The 20,130-nt window shown below is 46.3% G+C and overlaps 1 protein-coding gene across 2 annotated transcripts; it reads right to left on the bottom strand.

Annotated features, from left to right (window-relative positions):
- Positions 1 to 1,662: 1,662 nt before the first annotated feature.
- LOC135388621 (uncharacterized) lies at positions 1,663 to 19,117 on the bottom strand. Of its 2 annotated transcripts, XM_064618270.1 has the most exons (7): positions 18,939 to 19,117; positions 15,803 to 15,856; positions 15,098 to 15,139; positions 14,187 to 14,298; positions 9,423 to 9,565; positions 3,316 to 3,442; positions 1,663 to 1,929 (listed from the first exon to the last, which is right to left on the bottom strand). In XM_064618270.1, exons 1-7 carry the CDS (start codon positions 18,994 to 18,996, stop codon positions 1,689 to 1,691), a joined length of 777 nt encoding a protein of 258 aa, XP_064474340.1. In that variant the 5' UTR covers positions 18,997 to 19,117; the 3' UTR covers positions 1,663 to 1,688. The 2 variants fall into 2 exon arrangements, with proteins under 2 accessions (XP_064474340.1, XP_064474341.1); XM_064618271.1 differs by lacking the exon at positions 15,803 to 15,856.
- Positions 19,118 to 20,130: the final 1,013 nt, after the last annotated feature.

The raw sequence follows: 20,130 nt of genomic DNA, 5'->3' as shown, positions 1-20,130 counted from the left end.
TTTCTGTCCGTCGCTATCACGACACCACCCACACACCTGCGGATCGACATCGTCCACAATGTTTTCAAGCCATGTTTCAAATGGTCGCGAACTCCCGATGTGCCGATAACTTGTTGTATAATCGCTGCGTCAAAGTTTGCTCATTGTGGAGTGTGCGGAAACTCTGACACAGTGCCCTGTATCTCCTGAGCGAGTGCTCTGTGTACTGCTATGCAGACGTTAGAAATGTGGCTGAACTGTCGACGGTATGGCACACGAAGGCTGTTGCTCCGAACACGAAAGTAACATTCACGGGCCCCTGACCCAGGGTTGCGGGATTTAATTTTAATGGCGTATGTTCTGCTTGAAAGTGATACCTGTTGGAAAATCAGAATGGAGATGAAGGCGTTGCGCAGTGTCCCATGCATTTCAATCAATCAATCAATTCAAGAACACTCGAGATGTATTGCTACTAAGTAGCAATACATCTCGAATGTTCTTGAATTGATTTGCTTGAATTGGTATGGATTGTTCTTGAATTGGTAAGCTGTACCATATGGCACAGCTTATGGTACCATATGCAGAAGAAGCCCCATGCAGAAGATGTCCGCTGATGAGAATGTCCGAATTGACACCTAAACAATGCTGGCAAACTGTACCATACGGTACGGCTTACCCCAACCAGGCCATAGAAACACACCGTGTATTTACGCCTTGCACTTACAATCAGTGGAGGATCCCGGGGGGGTGGCGGTTGGGCGATCGCCCACCCCTCTCTCTCGCCTTCCCCACTACGCGCTCCGGCAAATACCCCCCCCCCCCCCAAACCGAGCGTCTGGTCTGAATTCGCTTTTGTTGACTATGTGCAAATACGCATGACTAGAATGTTGTCGGACACACAAGACAACGCGGCAACCTAAATAACTGCCACTTGTCCATGCATCGCATGAGAAGGACTATATAGTTTCGCGGCCTTCTCAATTCCTGGTCTGCGCCGCAGACCAGGAATTGAGACGACGAGTTAGGTGCCGTTACAGCTGAAGAAAGCTGTTGCGTCTTCTGCGGATACCGAAAGACCACTTTCGTCGCTTGTGTTGGCCAGACGAGTGTGTGAATGTGAATGTTCAGTGACACCCCCCTAACTTTTTCACCTGTGCCCTACAGGGGGTGCCCTTGCGATTTCAGCTTTAGACACATGTCGGTAATGATATGCTAAGCTGTAATGACGTAACTATAATAATGACCCCCCCCCCCCCCCCCTGCCCAATTTTTTCCAACACCCCTCCAGGCTTCGGACTCTGGATAAACCACTGCCGTGCTCCGCACGTGATACCGTGTATTAATTGACCTGCAGTGTTACCGATTTTCTGTCTCCAAACTGTACCATAGGCTGCTAGAGCCAAAACTAAAACTCGCAAACCGTGCAAAGAGCGGAATTTGTTTCGTAAACCACCTGTAAATGATTCCAGTTGCAAACATTTCTCACTTTGGAATGCGCAAAGTTCGATCGCATGACCCTGCTCTAACATGACACTATAATACTCTAGTGCAGATACGTATATAGTACACATTTACGTTTTTTGATCCTGAAGATGGAAGGACCTACTTGAGGCTTTGATATTTCTCTTTCACTTTGTGCATCTCAATGTACTAGCGTGTGTACTAATGCAGTAATAACGGGGATGCGTTGACAGCACTTTATTACACAATTAACACAAGAGGAGAATGATGAGGGCAGAACACAATGTGACAACTGTGGACGTGTGGCTTGTTGCTGAACCAGGCTCATCCTTCGTCATATCACAGGCACTGTTTTCATACGTCTGGCAGAAGTTCGAGAAGTGGTCGCTGGGCTTAACTTCGAGCAGGAGGTCTAAGTGTCGTTTAGCCTGGTCGCCGCAAGAAGACACCACCTTATCGAGTGCGCACTTCTCGTACGCTTTGTAGGCACTGAAAATGGATAAGAGCACATCAGGCGAAGAGACCACCGCGAGCAGACACTGTGTGTACGTAGACGTGTGCAAAGAGGTTGTGATTGCCCCCCCCCCCCCTTCCCCACATGTCTTGGAGAGTAAACTTGCAGGTAGCTTCGGTTTTCATGCCGAGAAGGTTGTTGATGGTGATACCTTATTCTAGCATATTCTATCGTATATGTACACCATAGAAAAGCTTGTCTACATTTAGGGCATGAGGCATGGCGCTTCTGTATGGACGGCTCGCACCACTCCTGTTCGCTCCAATTTGAGTATGGGGCCATCCCCCACCCCACCCCACCACCACCACCACACACACACTGAGCCCGCCTAAAGAAGCGCAAAAAAAAAAAAACACCTTCCTCTCAGGAAGAAGGCGCTTGGGACGGCAGGAGAGAGAAAATCAACTCAGGGGGATGCAGATCTCCCACTTGTCTCGACCCCCGCCCCCCTCCCCGGAGGCGAGCGCGGCTGGGCTTCCTCGAACACGTATCGACACGTGGTGCAGACGTTTAGAGCGTGTTCCCGCTTCAACTGATGCAGGGGGAACATTCCATCATCATTGTGTTCACTCGAGCGACATCCTCAAGAATTACTTCAGCGATAGATGCGTAAAACGTCATAGCTTTCAGCTGTCACGTGAGTGCGAAAGCTGACAGTCAGGTTTTTTCCTGCTCTTCTAAGCATGTGGAATATGCTGCGGCGAAGCCACAAGATATTCCGTAGCTGACGACGCAGAGTCAATGGCGCGCCCGCTATATGCGCCGCTACTCACGACATTCCGGCGACGACCGAATACTCCAACATAAGACAAGGGGGAACATCGCACCCACTCCCCAAGTTACCAGTTTCCTGCTATCTTTCTCCCACGAGAATATTCCGCGGGGACACGGTATAAGACTGACACATTGATCAACTCGTGCTTAATACTCATTCGGTCCTAAGAAGATTGGCGCACGCCATGTGCCGTTTAGTACCGGGTGTACTGCTTCTGTATACCGACATCGGCTACCTAGGATCTCCTTTAAATACCATCACATAATCTTTTTGCTTATACAGGCTGTCATATACAGGTTGTTACGCAATTATGCCAGCTTTTAACTAGTTTGTTCTAGAGTGACCCTAGTTTGTTCTTCGTTCGATGTTGTTTGGCGTATTCTGACCATAGCCGCGCATGTGCCGTAACTAATCATCAGTTGCGCTATCTAGTCGTTTTCCCTCAGTCATTTGTTAATGAAGTCTGCCCAGGGTGCATCATCCTCCTCGAGGCGTATCGCTCGGCAAACACATATGGACGAGCTTGCTCTGTTTCTGTCATGCTGTTCGTTTGTCCAGAGGGCATTCCCCTGTGAGGTATACTCACCAGCACACGTCGTGTGTGTTCATTCCGACGGTGTTGTAGTGCGAATTCTCGGTCAAGAGATTGTCCCGCTCTGCTGCGCAAATATCCTCCTCCTCTTTCTCTAGGCATTGCACAAAATTGCTGGCCTCTGTAATGTACACAGAAATTGATGTGATATACAATTAGTGCTCTCTGTTTCACGTGGTATACCGGTGCTCCATAGCATGGCCAGGGGGTTCAACATTCCAGGCGCGCGATTTTCACGAAATTAGTACCTTCCACTGACGTATAGTATATAGTACATATTACTGTAACTATTGCAAGAGCCGCTCGTCCAGGCAATGATTGCGCCACAACGTGTTGGTTCCCTGTAATCGAGATTGTCCAGCAACTACTGGGGTAATCGATCCCGCTCCTGTACCGACGCTGTCTGCAATTTCTAAATATTCCGGGTGGGTGATTCACGTTGTGCCAAACGTCGTCCGTGAACGTGTCACCCACGCCCCGGATAGGATGGAGGTCAGGCGCGGGTGCATGCCTTCCGAACGACTGATTTTTTGACACCAGCTCCCGTGGCTCAGTGGTTAGCGTGCTGGCCATGTCACGTCGAGACTGGGAGGTACCGGGGTTCGGTGCCGGCTGTGCTGTCTGGGGTTTTTCCTGGGTTTTCCTCAGACGCTTTCAGACATATGTCGGCACAGTTCCCTTTGAAGTCGGCCCAGGACGCACATTCCCCCAGGGCGTCAGTCGTGACGTTGCCCACATACGTGAGGCCGACAACGGCAAGCCCTATCGCCATCACCACCACCTGATTTTTTGACACTTTAGGAGCCGCTCCCCTATGCAATGGGCTTTGTCATCCGCGTACCACCTCCATACTGGTTGGGTTCGACAGTATTGCGAGAGTTGGACCTGCTCCCGACAGTTTCCTCCATATATAAACACATCGGAATACGGCTCCGCTGTGGCTTTGTTTATGCTCCGCTCCTGCACCACTCCAACCGTTGTTGTCTCCGGTGGGGTCTCGTGTGCGTCAAGAGAACCAACTGCATGATCCACAGCAAATGCAGGTCATATGTACCAGTGGCGCCGCTATTAGTTCGCTGGAGTTATCAGTAGTTGCTCTCGTTTCACCCGGCAGCTAGCCCGACAAGGCGGTGCCCTCAGCCCGCAGCCCTTCGTGGTCCACGTCCGAAGCTTCGATGCACATTTTCCTTTCTTGGAAACGTCTCCAGATCCCGGATGTAATGCTCGTCAACATGTTTAACCCCTTTAACGCTTCAATGCTAAATCTGTATCTGTTGTTACGTCGTTCACGGCGAACCGTGGATAACTCCATGTAAATGCTCAGCACTGTCTGTGAGGCACATTTGCGAAAAAAAAAAAAAGAGAGAGAGATGGGTTCAGACTGCTCGTATTCATATCGTTCAGTGAAAGCTATGAACGCATCTACGAAGTTCGATGAAAGTCGGAAGCCTGGAGGCGGTGCGAATCGCCAAATGCATTATCTTTTGGGCGCCATTGCATTTAATGGGTTAGTATTTTACTTACATCTCGTGATAATATAATACTACATAACAGGGGTCGAAACCGGAACTGAACCGTAACCGAAAATCGCAAAAAAAGAACGTTATTTTTTGCCGAACCGAACCCGAACCGAACTGTAAACATTTTTTCTCCGCTTCCGGTCAAGAGATCCAACGAGTCAAGAGATCCAACCGCTCACGTGACAGGCGAGTCAAAAGATCCAAAGCATCAAGAGTTCCAACCCGGTCAAGAGATCCAACGAGTCAGGAGATCCAACCGGACACGTGACAGGCGAGTCAAGAGATCCAACCAGTCAAAGCGTCATACTGGCCAGGATTCCCGACAGAAAAGAAAGACTATCCCTTACCATGTTCATTGCAGAACGATTGCGCTGTACGTAGTATTAAGTTAGGAAGTAATATGCCCGGTAACAGTGAACACTTTTCGGTGTTTTCTCTCTTCTTACCACACACGCACACGAACAAAAAAATGCAAGCGAGAAAATCCTGAGGTTGTGCTGTAAGTTACGGCGGCAAGTACCCCTTTTGCCTTTGCACGTTTATGTCCATTGCCCCTAGCTCCGTACCACGCTATGCCAGAACAGATGCTCGTTACCAAGAATATTGAGCTCAACTTACAAAGAATCGTGGGCCACATCCTTGTCGCATTTTTTTCATTGGCCCCACCCTTATCACGTTATTCTATTCTTTTACTGACCGCCCTGGAAAATATTGTCTGACTGTGCTTTCCAATCAACATTGACCTGTCACGTTCATTGACCTCAACCCCAAAATGCAGGGTATACTGTTGGACTCAGAGTTGTCTTTGTACTTTTGTGTCCATTGGCGCAGCCGTCCCCACGTTATGCCAGCACTGAAGTTTGTTACCAATTATAATGGGCCCAGCCGCAAAGTGCTTTGTCTTTGTCCTTTTGTGGGACGGCGGGAAAAATTAAGGGGAAACTTGATACAAACACACACACACACACAATAAAAAGCTCTCATTAGTACCCTAAGAGAGTCCATGGTCAGACGGTTCCACCATGTAGAACGTCTGTCCGCAACAGAGACTTGGCTCTTCGACTACGAGCCGGCTGTGATACGAGAAGTGATTGAATAATCACGTGTTTGAAACAGCAGCCGGCCCACCCAACGTGAGTGTACGTAGCCCACGCTAACTGTAGAAATAATCTCTAACACGAACCGCTGTCAAAAAAAAGAAAAAAAAGGAAGACAGCACTCCTATAAATCCTGTATTACAAACAGGTTGATCTTACAATGCAACCACCTGTTTTTAACACAGATGGCGTAAGAGAACTGTCGGCTTTTCTTCGACTGCGCTATGTGTTACAAAGTAGGTAACTATGTCAATAAAATGTTGATTTGCCATGATGTTGATTTGCCACCTGCATTTGTATTCTATTTATAACGCACGTAAACCGAGTCCCTCGTATTTCGATACGAGTAATTCCTGCTTAGCGATGTTAGAGTTAACGACGTAACACAAAGGGGTCAAAAGATCCAGTCCTGGCGAACCCTCAGACGAGTCAAGAGATCCAACCGGGTCAAGAGATCCAACCGGGTCAAGAGATCCAACGGGTCAAGAGATCCTCCGAGTCAAGAGATCCATCGGTGGATCGCCCACCAGCTTCCTGCGTCGCTCGGATTCTTGCCGAATTCATAAAGCGGATATAACAAATTGATAAACCAAGAAGTGGTGAGTCCATGCACCTCCTACAGCCTGACCTCCAAAAGGTTCACGACATCCCTGTACATTTTTGTGACTCAAGGTGTAAAAAAAAATAAAAAAAAAAATAAAGAAAGATGTACTACACGACGGCTACACTTTGCATTGTTCCCTCGGCTGCTTCCTTTTATTCAGCGTCACAGTGTGAGGGCGACGTAAATTTTGCCTTACCTACCTCAAACCTATCGTTTAGGATGATCTGCCGTGAAATGCATGGTTCTTTGTAGCTATGAAGTGTAGAGGCGAGGGTGTAAGAGGAAGGGAGGAGGAGCAAGCGATCGCCGGAACCTGATGTTACCTCTCACATGTGGTACACTGATTAGCATAGCACACGTAAACCGGTTAATATCGGTTCAAACCGTTATTTTGGTTGCGCTGAACCAGAATCCGAACCGAACCGATAACCTTGAACCGGAACTTGAACTGAACCCTAAAAAGTAACGGTTTCGAGCCCTGCTCCACAAGTTCGGGGGCCGCAAAAGTTCTATGTATTGACATGTATGTATTATTCAACTTCTATACAATGCACTCTTTGCGTAAAATTGTGAGGTTATGTCATTGCACGGCGTGGCTTACTATATGCGCTCTTCTACTTTAGTTTTCTTTTAATACCAATAACATTTGATAATTCAACTTAGCCATAGTTCACCTCGGTGATTAAGTCGAATCAGCTGATGTATAGCGCGTTGTCTCATGGGAAAATGCATCATCCCAAATGCGTCTGAGGACTAACTATCTTTAGAAAAAATCTTCCCGGAAACAACACCGCAAGCGATGTTGCCCCGACGACTAACTATACGGCTCATCATCACTGTCTTTTGAGCGTGTTCCTCATATTCTCCATCATATCATATGCAAATAAACTATGTTCATGACTGACGTTGTCGACGGTGCTGTTTCAGCGGTGTCTGCTTCTTCTCTTCCTGAACTACGAGGGTGGTTCCATAAGTTTCCGGCCCGAGGTAGAAAATGCGCGCGAATTTGAAAATGCGATTAAGGACGCGTGGCACCATCTGTTGGAGGACCGGAGCACCACCCTCAACCCTCTCCATGCTTTTGTCGGTTGGAGAGCGGCATTTCAAACAGCCAGGGTGCACTCTTCAGTTAAAATGGAAAAAATCGAGTACCGCGCTGTGATAAAATTCTTGACAAAAAAGGGACTTTCGCCTAAGGAAATTAAAGCGCGACTGGACAACGTGTACAGGGGAGCCTCTCCGTCGTACACAACGGTAGAAGACTGGGCTAAGCAGTTTCGACTGGGGCGAAAGTCCACTGAAGATTATCCACGCGATGGTCGTCCAGTGGAAGTGGTGACACAAGAAAATTTGTCTCTTGTCGAGGAGGAAGTGCTGAGCGACAGGCGTCTGAAGGTGAAGGAAATCTCAGAAAGGCTGGGGCTTTCCAAAACAACCGTTTTTCGCATCATCGGCCAGGGCCTTCACATGAAAAAGGTCAGTGCGAGATGGGTGCCACGACTTCTCTCGTCAGTTCAAAAGCAACAGCGCGTCGTGTGTGCCAAAGAGTTTTTGGAGCTCTTTCAAGAGAACGAAGAAGAAATATTGAAGTCAATTGTCACAGGGTATGAGACTATGGTGCTCTACTATGATCCCCTTTCGAAAAAGGAGTCGATGGAATGGCGCAAACCAGGAGAAACACCCCCAACAAAAGCCAAGGTCACACAATCCACAAAGAAGATCATGCCAACAATATTTTGGGATTGTCACGGGATCCTCCTCATCGACTTCAAAGAGGGGAACACCACAGTGGAAAAACACCACAGTGAATGCGACTTATTATGCTTCACTCCTGCACCGACTGCGAGACGCCATCGAGGAAAAGAGGTGCGGCAGGTTGAGTCGAGGTGTCCGGTTGCTCCAGGACAATGCCCCTGTCCACACGGCTTCTGTTGCCAAGGCTGCACTGAAGGAGTGCAGCTTCGAATAAATCCACCACCCACCCTACAGTCCAGACTTGGCACCGAGTGACTACTTCCTGTTCTCAAACTTGAAGACGGATCTCAGAGGACGGAGATTTCAAAACGATAGTGAGGTGCAAGATGCAGTTTTCCAGCATTTTGCGGACAAAACTTCGGACTATTTTTTCAAGGGTATAAGAATGCTGGTTGAAAGGTGTCAAAAGTGCTTCGAAGTTAAGGGTGACTATGTCGAAAAGTGATACACTTGTTTCGTCTCTATGACTATTAAAAGTTGGTCGGGCCGGAAACTTATGGAACCACCCTCGTATATAAGGCTGTAATAGGAATTACGCTGCGTATTAATTGAAGGACTTCGCTTGATAGGCGTTAATCAAAAGTAACGCTGGCCAAGGTCAATGCTGCAGCTGCCGCACCATTGCTCGTTGACTCGTCGTGTATGCATTTAAGAAGCAGACGGGGCAACCGGAAATATTGCGAAATGTTTTAAGCATGTTGGTAAATTCATCCACAGAAGGTAATTATATAGTGATAGGTAATATGAAGTAAGACGCGTAGTAATAAGAAGTAAGACCAATGCAGAAATAGGTACAGCTGCAAATCTGACTGTACAGTACGCGCAGCCAAAACTTAACAGCTGTTTCTGCACCTCGGGATGGGAAATCTTTGCAGACAACAATGAGAGGAGGCATGCGATTTGTTTCGGAACCTGCTTGAGTTCGACGAAACGCGCATAGGACGATATTACGACATTTCCGCTGACATTATGAAACATAAAACACATCTTTCTGGCGAGCCTGACCACCGAAATACATCTCAGTATACCGCTCAAAGTGCAGGAACAGCTGTAGAGTCTTTTCGTGCGTAAAATATATAGAGAGGAAGCCGCCAGCTTGCGGTGATTGTATACTATAAAATGTACCTGCATGGAGTTCTACATCCTGGCATTTTTCCTTGAGCAGTGTTCTTCCATTGTCTGCGGTGGCCCCCATTCTCTTCCTTGTCATTTCGTCCTTGCATTTTTCCAACTTCTTCGAGATGGAGTTGTAGATAATCTCAACCTCCCTACACAGAACAGAGAGAAATATTTTGGACATATATCTCGTATACTTTGTATTTATGATACGTTAAGGTGCGATTCGCAATCAAGGAAAGCCAGTGGCCAAGTGGAATTGAAATACGTGTACGCTAGAATATATTTATCCCTACACGTCAAAAGCGGAAGAACATTCTAATCTGTGACGTCTGTGCAATTGTATGAGGATGGATCCATTTAGAAAGCGCATCCATGTAATAGCGAGCTTTCGCACAAGCAAGGGAAAATAGGAGAGCTGTGCGAATATTTAGAAATTTCGAATATGAAACGAATATCTATAAGCGAGGTATCGCTATCGCCATTCAGCAAGTGGGCTTCGCCTAATTGCATCCAGAAGTTAGGTGAAGCCCACTTCACGTTACTGCCTTTGTTCTTTTGGTGTGCAGCTCTATTCTGCAAGTCGGCTTCGCCTCATTACACTCGAGTGTTAGGTGAAGCCCGCTTTACACTGTTTACAATATTCTGTCACTAAAGTCTACAACTTCTGTGACCTCATGGTCAACACTGTACTCTGGGCACTGCATGGTACAGTAAATGTACTCATAACTTTCAGATTTGTGTTCAGTAACAGATGAAAATATGTGCAGTTCCTAAAAAAAGTACAGGAAATTCGCAATGTAAGCATAGAACTGAGGAGATGCACACGAAGCAGGCTGCATGGAACATGTTGACTAACTCTCAGTGCAGTTCATCCCACTAATGCAGTCTACCATACACAACACAGATGGACCGTTCTCTCACAATATGTTATGTTGGGTGAAAAGGCTCGCAAGCTTGGAGGAGAACATCGTCGAATGAGCACAACACCACAAAATATTTCACCATGAGGTATTTCAAATTATTCGAATTGGGCCTTTTCTGATTATTCGGATTCGATTTGCAGTGCAAGTGAAATGTTCATAAACTATTCGCAATGGACATTGTGCTATTCTAGAAAATACCCCCCCCCCCCCCAGTCATATCTCGATCGCTTATCCGAATGCCTCGGTACCTAAGCCCCATCTTCCTACAGATAAGCGAGACACGCCTGTATTTTCCTACGTGTTGGCGAGATGGATATTCTCCAACAAACTTCGCGTGTCAAGCTACGACAAGGGAGGAGCGACAGCCTGGGCCATTCCCATTGACTCTCGAAAGCATCTCGCCCGCGGCTGCCTCACTGGCGGGGACACCAGCGGGATTGTTTCGCCGTTGTCGCGGTGCTGGCTTTCTACGAGTCTGTTACTCCCTTTGCTGTAAAGCCTGGAATACCAGTTCACAGCGATGCAACTAACTGTCTTTTACATCCTATCTAGCATATAACTTCACCCTAAGGAAAAAAAAAAAAAAAAGTCGATTTAGGGTGGAAATTGATGTCCTGAGGTTGGAACACAGAAGAAAGGGCAACACACAGCCTCGAGTGCCTAAGAACAATGAAAGAAGGAAGTCACTGAAAAGATTAGCCAGCTGTAGGATTCGAACCCACATCTTCTGGATTGCCGGTCCATCTTCTGGCAATCCAGACGATGTGTGTTCGAGCCCTACAGCTGGCTGACCTATTAATGAGGTTGATTATAGAAAAAAACCTATTAATAATGCTGGGCTTTACGTCGCGAGACAACTGCGATCGGCTAACCTTTTCAGTCACATCCTTCTTTCGCAGATTTGGGACTCTGTAGTGTACCGCTGGAAGGGTCTGCGAAGCTTCGAGCGTAGAGTTTGCTTTGGTGACTTCGAAATTAATTAACTTATTAATTTATTTTTCAATTATCCGAAGTTATTTAATAATTGGAACTGATTATTTAACCCCAATTTAACGAATTTCACCCTACACCAGTCCGCAACCGAAATGTTCCATGAAATGTCTTCAGTGTCAACCACATACACGGTCGGAAAGGCGTAAATTCTAAAAAAGGAAAATTTAAAAGGAGTAACCACGAAGAAGATCGAGAGACACGGACACAGAAGACGACACACGGATCTACACCAGCTAGCCTGCACTCTTTCCCTTGTTTCATTAAAAGGAGTACCTTTACTCCTTATGAGGACTGGATTGCCACGACTATTGGTCCCTTCCGAGACTAAACGCACGCCAGTTTACACGAAGTTCAGGGCGACTATTTGCAGTTCCGGGAAGTAAATTTTAGGAGTGTGGTGTCGGTTAGTTATGGCCATCACGACACGAGGGAGAGGAGGATAATGTGTGGGAAATGGAATGAGCAATACGGTGTATAAGACACCGCAAGGATTAGGATAATCCCGGCTGAGGACGGTAGCAATTAATGCACTCTCAGAAAAAAAGGTGTGAAAAGATGGTATATCAAAAAGGGTTAAAAATTGGGCTGTTCGGTTTTCTGGAATCATGATTAAAAGCGCACTGGGCACGAAAGGCACTGGGGTTTTAACGCTTTTAAAAGATGGTAACTCCACGAGTTACCACCTTGTGCGTACGTTACCTCCTTGTTCAATACCACAAGGGGTGTAACTGCCCTCGTTACCACCTTTATGGTAGGGTGATGAAATCTTGAAACTCTCGTGACTGTGTGCATTTAACACAAAGGTTGAGGAGAAAGGCGCTGATACTTATCGCATCGTAATATGCCTTTACTTGTATCTTGCATGCACCACCAAGCAATTAAACCCGTCCCAAGCAGCACAATGTACTCAAAGTCGAGTGCAATAGGGGTGGACGGTATGTGTCTCATCAATGTTCCTTAGTTTCAAGAGTCTGTTCAAGGTCTCCCACCTACCTGTCCACCCCTATTGTACTCGACTTTCAGTACATTGTGCTGCTTGCGGTTAGCTTCCCTACGCTCATGTTCGGTTGGCAACAGTCAGCGATCCAGCTCGGGCGCCGACCTAGCGGTTTCTGAGCGCTAGACCGTGTTTTCATGAAATGACCACCCGAATTCGCCATTATTCGAATGACTAGTAAAGCGGATGAAGTACAACACACAAAAACCCGTATGCATGAAAGAAAAGGAAAGCATATAATGAACATGACAGTGGCCGCGATGCGGGCAGCAGACCATGCACAGACGACCGGCCTGCACCTGTACTCGCTGGTTCGTTCAACCTACACTTGCACTGTCTCAGGTGGCGGCGCACACTCTTGACACCACAGCGGAACTCCCCTATGGTGCTCCCTAGTGCTGGCGGTACAGGCCAAATCGAAGAGACCTATTACGTATACTCAGACGTCCTCGGTGGGTCAATCGGTAGCGTGTCAGCCTGCTGATCCCGAGATCGCGGGTTCAAACCCGACCGACTTGATAGAAGGGTACAAGTTGCTCAGGCACGCCATCTTCCGCAAGGGACGATAAATATAGTGTGCCGTGTGTCGAGATTTCGGTGGGCAGAATTAATCCACAGACACGACAACTGTGGCTTCGCTTATGAGCGCAGTTCTCTCGCGACCTAAGGCCCCGAATTATTATTATCATTACATCCTAGGTGGCATAGTTACCTGCTGCATCTGAGAGATTGGCCACGACCAGGAGCGCCGCAAGGATTTTTTCTAGAGCGGGGGGGGGGGGGCAGAATGTTTGGAGTGGTGATGCGTCAACTGCGGCCGCAACTACATTGCCTTGGCTCAGTCTGGACGTTTCTGGAAGCCTTGCCCCCAAGAACGTGATGGCGCTGCGGCATTTCTCCTCACGCGCTATTTCGTCTCCTTATCTCCAACGGCGTATGTAGTTGACGGACTAGATTTCTTTTCCGTCCACGTTACCTCGGTCTATCTGGTCTATCCAGACGCTCTTGCACAGGTTTCGTCTGAACGTGTCATACGGGCGCCAATTTCTCCATAAAATTGGGAAGGCTGATTCAGCGAACTGTACACTTTGTGCAACTGTGGAAGACACTGAGCACGATCTCGTGCACTGTTCTAGATACACATCTCCAAGGGCTGCCATGAAATCTGCTCTCGACCAACTGGACAACCGCAACTTTGACCTCGTAAAAGTGCTGGGCCGCCTGACAAGAGGATTGCTGCCTTGTCAGCGCTTGTGACATTTATTCAGAAGTGTGCGTTGGAGTCAGTCTATTAGGACCGTGTGATTCATTGTGCGCGTTAACAGGTGATTCGGCCTTTGGCCCATATTTATCGCGAAAGCGGCTGGTTTCTCTCTATTTCTTTCTTGTCTTTTTTTTTTTGTATGTGTGTGTGTGGGGGGGGGTCTGTTAATGGGAGTAGCTGAATTTGTCGTCTGAGGAATTCAATCTCTCCCTAATATTTTGTTTTCGTCAACATCAACATCATTTCTTTTCCTTCTTAAGTTGAACACGAGTATAGTAAAATCCAGAAGAATGACTCAGGAGCAGGTCTCTGTCCGCGTAGGAACCAACCTTTATTATTATTATTATTATTATTTTGCAGCAAACAAAACAGACAAATGTCTCTCACATGCGAAGGATCTCTGGAGATCAAACAGCAATATAAAACGGGGCTTACGTGACGCGATTATGACCCTCTCAGCCGATATCTTTGGGATGTCTCTAAATAGACTCCGACCTGCACTATCCCACACGGGCACCGCGACTTTGAACCCCGCAATGAGCCATGTTCAAGGTCTCCGCGCTGCAAGGATAGCAAATTGTCGTCATACTCACTGGCAGGATTTCTTTTTCATATAAGTGTTGGACCAGGCATCCTTGTCGTGCATCAGTATTTTGTCCGCTTTCTCTATGAGCTCCCGTAGAGTTGGTATGTGGCAAAGCGCGCCTGTATCAGAAATGGACATGTAGCTTTCGAAAAATGAGCCCGATACATTTGCATGATGAGCACTGTTGAATAGGTCGTGCCGTCGGGCAACGCTGCATTATATTGCGCGGAATAACTAATAATATTCAAAGTGAGCGAAAGTATCTCTTTTATCCCGTGGCCCCAGTTTTGGCGACTTGGACGCGGTCACATACACGCGGCCTCTGAATTTCGCGAAATCTGGATGCTAATATTGGTGATAAGCCTGAAACTGCCCTTGAAAATAAAGTTTGAGATTCCAGTAGAGTTTTCGAAAGCGTCAGTTCTTGCTCGAAATTTCCGCGAAATTTTTCAGTTCGCTAAGTTATCGAAAAGGTGAGAGTCTTTACGATAGTTAGGCTACAAGGATTATGTTACGATGTAATATCGAAATTTATTAGCGACTTCTGTATCAGTCTAGACGGTGGGTAGAAAATGTTGTGACTTGACCGCATTTAGGAAAACCTATCGTAAGTACATTACATGCTCCTTGAATTACTATTTTGCTTACATCCGAACACATGTGTGTTCTGCTCATTATACCTACGAGACATAGAAGATGTGTAAGAACTCTTCCAGACGCTTGAAGCGGTAACGCGGTTGTTCAGTGCGCCTTCCACTTGCTTTGACATTCCTCGTGTACCAGAGACGTAGCCGCTGGTAAAATGTGCACTGTTTCGGCAAATTCACTAAGACGCCTCTGACGACGGATACATTTGTCGACAAACATGCAATGGATGTACGGAATGTTAAGCACACATGTGACGACAGTATTACTTACGGTGAAGTATGAGTCCTTTGCCCGTGAAGTTCAACGCGCCAGCTTGAAAAGAGGGGAATCTGTTAGATGGTATACCTCCGCACAAAGAAGAAGAATACGTAAGGCGCCAAGGAAAGAACGAGGGTCCACATATTTAAACGTAAAATAAGATTATAAGATGTGTACTTAGAAATGGGAGTGGAAACAGGAATACACTAAAGGCATGAAAGAGTTATTCAATGAGTAATTATCACCCGGATCGAGATGAACATAGCCCAGAGAGTGTCAGCTTACAAGTAGGGGAGAACGTTTCGCATAGAGGAGAAGAAATTTAAAACATTGTTCGATATAATGCCACTCTAATGTCTAACTTTCAGAAGCCTACGGCACATTTACTTCAATATTGAGGTCCAATTCATAGCGATTCGTACGATAATTATTGATTTAGTGCACTTCTTAATAAAAAAATTCTTAGAACGTTTTCTGGTATATCTCACACAGAGGGACCAGCACAGGCACAAACGAAAACAAAATTTTCTTTCCGCTCTTTACAGAGACAAAAAAAAAAAAAAAAAAGAAAACAAGAGAAAGAAAACTGAGGATTAATATATTTGTTGCCCTTCCTTATTTACAAGGCATGGGACCGCATAGCGTTGGCTTTCCTCAAAAGGTAGACATTGTTTCAACCGTGACATTACACGAGAACAAATGTGGACGTGTACGTACGGGTCACAGTGGAAGGGACTTTCATCAGATGAGGAGTTGAGGCAGTGTTTCCACCTGCGTTCACGCAAAGAATGAAGAAAGAGTCGAGCCCTTCATATAACTTCGTCGTAAGCAATGCCACAAAGTTGTCTAATTCCGAACGAGCCCAATCAGTACACTGCGTTGTCTTTGGAACTGGTCCTAACATCGATGTTAAGTCACGTGATGACGACAAAATTCGCCGTGCGTAGCCCTGTGCGGAATGTCGACACGGACGTAAACTTGCCTCTGCGAGCACAAGTAATAACTAATCAATAACTTTGTATGTTCAACGTAAAGTTGCCTTTCCCGTAGACACAAGGAGCCTGTGGGGAAGCCTTCTACACAGGGGCGTCATGTTTCTAATGATGCACGAAAGGAAACATGAAGGGCAGGGCCGGCGTCTACGGGGTGGGGAAGTGGGGCAACGCCCCCCCCCCCCCCCCGCCCCCGCGCCTGCATAAAGGGGCGCAATAAGGACAACTTTCGAGGAGCAAGAATACCAGGGTGGGTGCAAATCATCCGCATTTGACCCCCGGAGGCAAAAAGTAGACGCCGGTACTGATGAAGGCGCTACCGTACTACAGCTATCTTTCGTCTAACTTCCTCTCTCTTTGTGATCTCATCAGATGCGTCGTGATCTAGGACTAATTTTTCAGTGAAGCGATTGCTTTATCGCGTGCATTTTGTCTCTTTATCCGCGTTCTTATTAGAATTATTTTGCGCGGCGTATTATTTACCGCCACATCTCGTCAGCACCGTGAAGAGACCGTACACATTACAGGGTGACATTATCCGGAACGAGCAAAAAGCGAGGCCTCTTTCTTCTTCGTTCCTGGAACACCGAAGGATGGAAATAGCCGTCCACGCGACACACGGTACACGTAAGGCAAAAAAAAAAAAAAAAAAAGAAACAGAAAGCCGTAAAAAATAACTCGCGTACTACGGAATATGCCTGCGGTGCAATGACCCCACTGACTGCGAAGGCGGAAATGTTTGCGGAAAATTTGCTAGTTTTTGTGTATTTACAACAGTAACCTCACAAAGACAGGTGTGCTAAGATGTTCGTGCACGCTCACCTTGCACGTAGCTTGAATCTGGAAGATTAGCGAGTCTCCTCGACTAACCATAACTGATAAAAAAAAAGCATGCAGGAAGCAGATGGCTGAACGTGAGGACGAAATACTATTTGGTTACTGGTTTTAGATATGTTTTTCTCTCGCTTAATGAGATCAGTATTCTGGTTTGAGTCATCATCATTTTGTGAGAGTTCAAAAGAGTGAATGAAGTAGGAAATCGGTGATATTGTTTTTGTTATCTCCTGACCGCGGTAGGAATAATACGCAGGCCCTCATCGAAAAATCGATCCTGCTTCAGTTCTGCGAATGACTGAAATCGACCTGCCAAGGCATATTTCACGCAAATTGAACAATTCCTTGCGTCGGTATACGATTTTAAAAATGCGTGCATTCCATATAGGGACTGTATGTCGCGACCCCCTATTCAGTGGAGCAATCACAATATTGTAAGTAAATGAACACACACACACACACACACACACACACACACAAACAAACAAACAAACAAACAAACAAACAAACAAACAAACAAACAAACAAATGAGTAATCTTTTAGTCCTTTCGGGCTGTGTTTTGGGTACTATAGATGCATGGCCAGAACCATTCATGCCTTTGGGTAGTGATACGTGAAATTTCATGCAAAGTTTAAGGTCCTTCTGCAGTGATGTGGAGTAAACTTCAGTGTAACGGGACTGAAATGGGGAATAAATCTAGTGGAGTAGACGCGACAATTGCCCCCTCCCCCCAATTTGCTCCCTCTTTTTTCTTTTTTATTAGCACATTCCTAGCACCAGCTGTGTCTCACGTATGATTATTACTTTATTATGATTCATAACATCATCGGCGGTATGACGTGCTCTGTTTCAAGGCGTCGTAACAGATGTAAGCTTCCTATTCGAATAAGCGACAGATAATAACGAGGAGTGTTGGTAATGAACTGCTTTAGAAGCCTATCACTATCGTACACCAACGCCGTGCTGTAAACGGCGACTGGAGCTCAAAATTAGAATTGAAGTTTAAACTAGCCATGAGAACAAGTCCACACATCACACCAGTGGCGTTGCCAGATGGGGGGAGGGGGTCAACTACACACTGAAATCGCGCATTTTGGAGATGGAAAACGAGGGTGAAATTCTCTTCCGCATGTAAAGTTCCCAAAAAATTCCTCTAGAAATATTTTTCTGGCTACGCTACTCCATACCACAATTCCCACCGTTTGTTCGAATCAGATGTGTCCAAGGCCCAGGCGACCTAAACATACCTCAGGCGATGGGAATGGCAACAGCGCCGACAACAGAATGGCAAAATAATGTGTCGTCTCCTAACCGCTATGGCAGTTCTGTGGTTCGTTCAGCAATAAGTATTGTGAACGTTCTTACCCATTTCGTGTAACGTTGCCACGAGGAATCCCCGATATTAATAATAAGTTAATAAATAAAAAGGAGTTATTGAGAATTTCAAAAGAAATCACTCTCTATGTTGTAGTAATCAATTTTACAGTTTTGTTTATCCAGTCATATGTAAGGTACGCTGTTGTCCAAAAATTTCCTAGAGAAGTTCCCAGTACTTTTTTCTTTCCTGCGGGAGGGAAATGTACGTATTTTTTGGCATTCGGTAGAAACCGGCAACTATCTAAAATGCGCTCACTGTGCTAACGAGAAGAGGCTAGATGAAGGAACTATTGTTTTTCGCGCAGTAATAAAACGAGGTCACGTGAAACACATAGCGTCATGCCTTACCACTGAGCGGCATCAATAATGAAAACTGGAATAAACACCGAATTGTCTTCGCCGTTTTCCGAAGCTACGTAAGGGTACAGGTCAAAAGGTTGCTTTACTCATGGTCTGTATACGACGAATGTGGACCGCGGAGACGAAGGAACATAAACACTCGATCTAGTGCCTATGTATAACGGATGTCTTTTGGATTGTGGTATAGAGCATAACTTCGAAAACAGTGACCGCAAACACGTTCCACTGACTGATCATTCGTAGAAGTTACCACTCGCAGAAAGAGGCATAAAGACGTGGGTCCCATACCTTTGCAGAAGACAGCTACGAGCAAAAAGAGTAAGGCAGGGACACTTCCCGCCATCATGCAGACCTTGTCTCTGCACCGGCAACAGGGTCCGTGATGTGTAATGAGTACCGTGCGGAACCTTGAGCGCGATCCTCAGCGTCGTGGGCCAGAATAGCTCGACTTGGCACCCATGTCAACTTCCGTCTCTCGGGGACACAAATAAGAAAGGAGGGGCAAAGGGGATGTTCCAAAGGCACGAGCTAATAATGTTTACGCCTGCGCCTGCTCTTACGTAAGGTGGCGGTGCGTGAAGGTCTACAGGGAGAGCTCGTGGGTGGTTGGGAGACTATTCCATTTTACTGTTGTCTTTCACAGTGCAGTGTTTCCTTCCTTCTTTTCGTTTGAAATAAGCACGGCGACATTGCACGAAGGAATGAATCCGCACCTAACTGGACCGTTGAGAATTTCATTGATGTAGAAGACGGATACTCGTTGATCAATATACCTTATCCGACGGATACCTGGTGATGCGACTCTGCGAGGAACTGTCCGCGCATCCGAATGTAAAGAAAAAAATTCAATCGAAAGTGCCGCAGTTCTAATGGTGTTTTCTGTATATATATATGTATATATATAGATATAGGTACTAACAAAATATGAGGCAGACAACGAAGATGTAGGAAGTAGAAAAAGGGGGAGTTATTTATTTACTAGTGGAAAGTTAAGGGGGAAGTCAACGTTGCGGCGGAGGCTCCGCCTTCGTCAGGACTGAAGAATGACAAATGACACTTGGAGTTTTATACAGTGTTACAATGACGTCACAATCGGGGGGTCCCGCCACCTGGCGGCCGTCAGCAGGTCAAGTACAAGGAAGTGGTTGAGTCATGTCCGGTGAAGAGGTCATCGTCCGGGAGGTGGGATGGAATCCAAGGGCTGTGGACTGTTTTTCTGCAAAGAAAAGGGGAACAAACAGCAGTACACTATCTAAGCAGATAAATTTCTTATTGTTGACAGTACATTAGGGTCCTCGTTTATGATAGATTGGAATTTGTAGATAAGGTAAGATTCGCGCTGTTCTCGGCACCGGTCGGAACTGAAGTTTGTTTGAAGAAGGAAAATTGAAACATCGTTAATTGAATGCCCTGGCTGGCTAAAATGGCGTGAAACTGGAAGATTCGGTTTTTTCGTCACGTGCGATCGGTGATTGTTAAA

This window comes from Ornithodoros turicata, chromosome 3, assembly GCF_037126465.1.
Source record: "Ornithodoros turicata isolate Travis chromosome 3, ASM3712646v1, whole genome shotgun sequence".
NCBI lineage: Eukaryota > Metazoa > Arthropoda > Arachnida > Ixodida > Argasidae > Ornithodoros > Ornithodoros turicata.
Note: the sequence above shows the minus strand (reverse complement) of the source record. Positions and strands in the feature narration are given on the sequence as shown.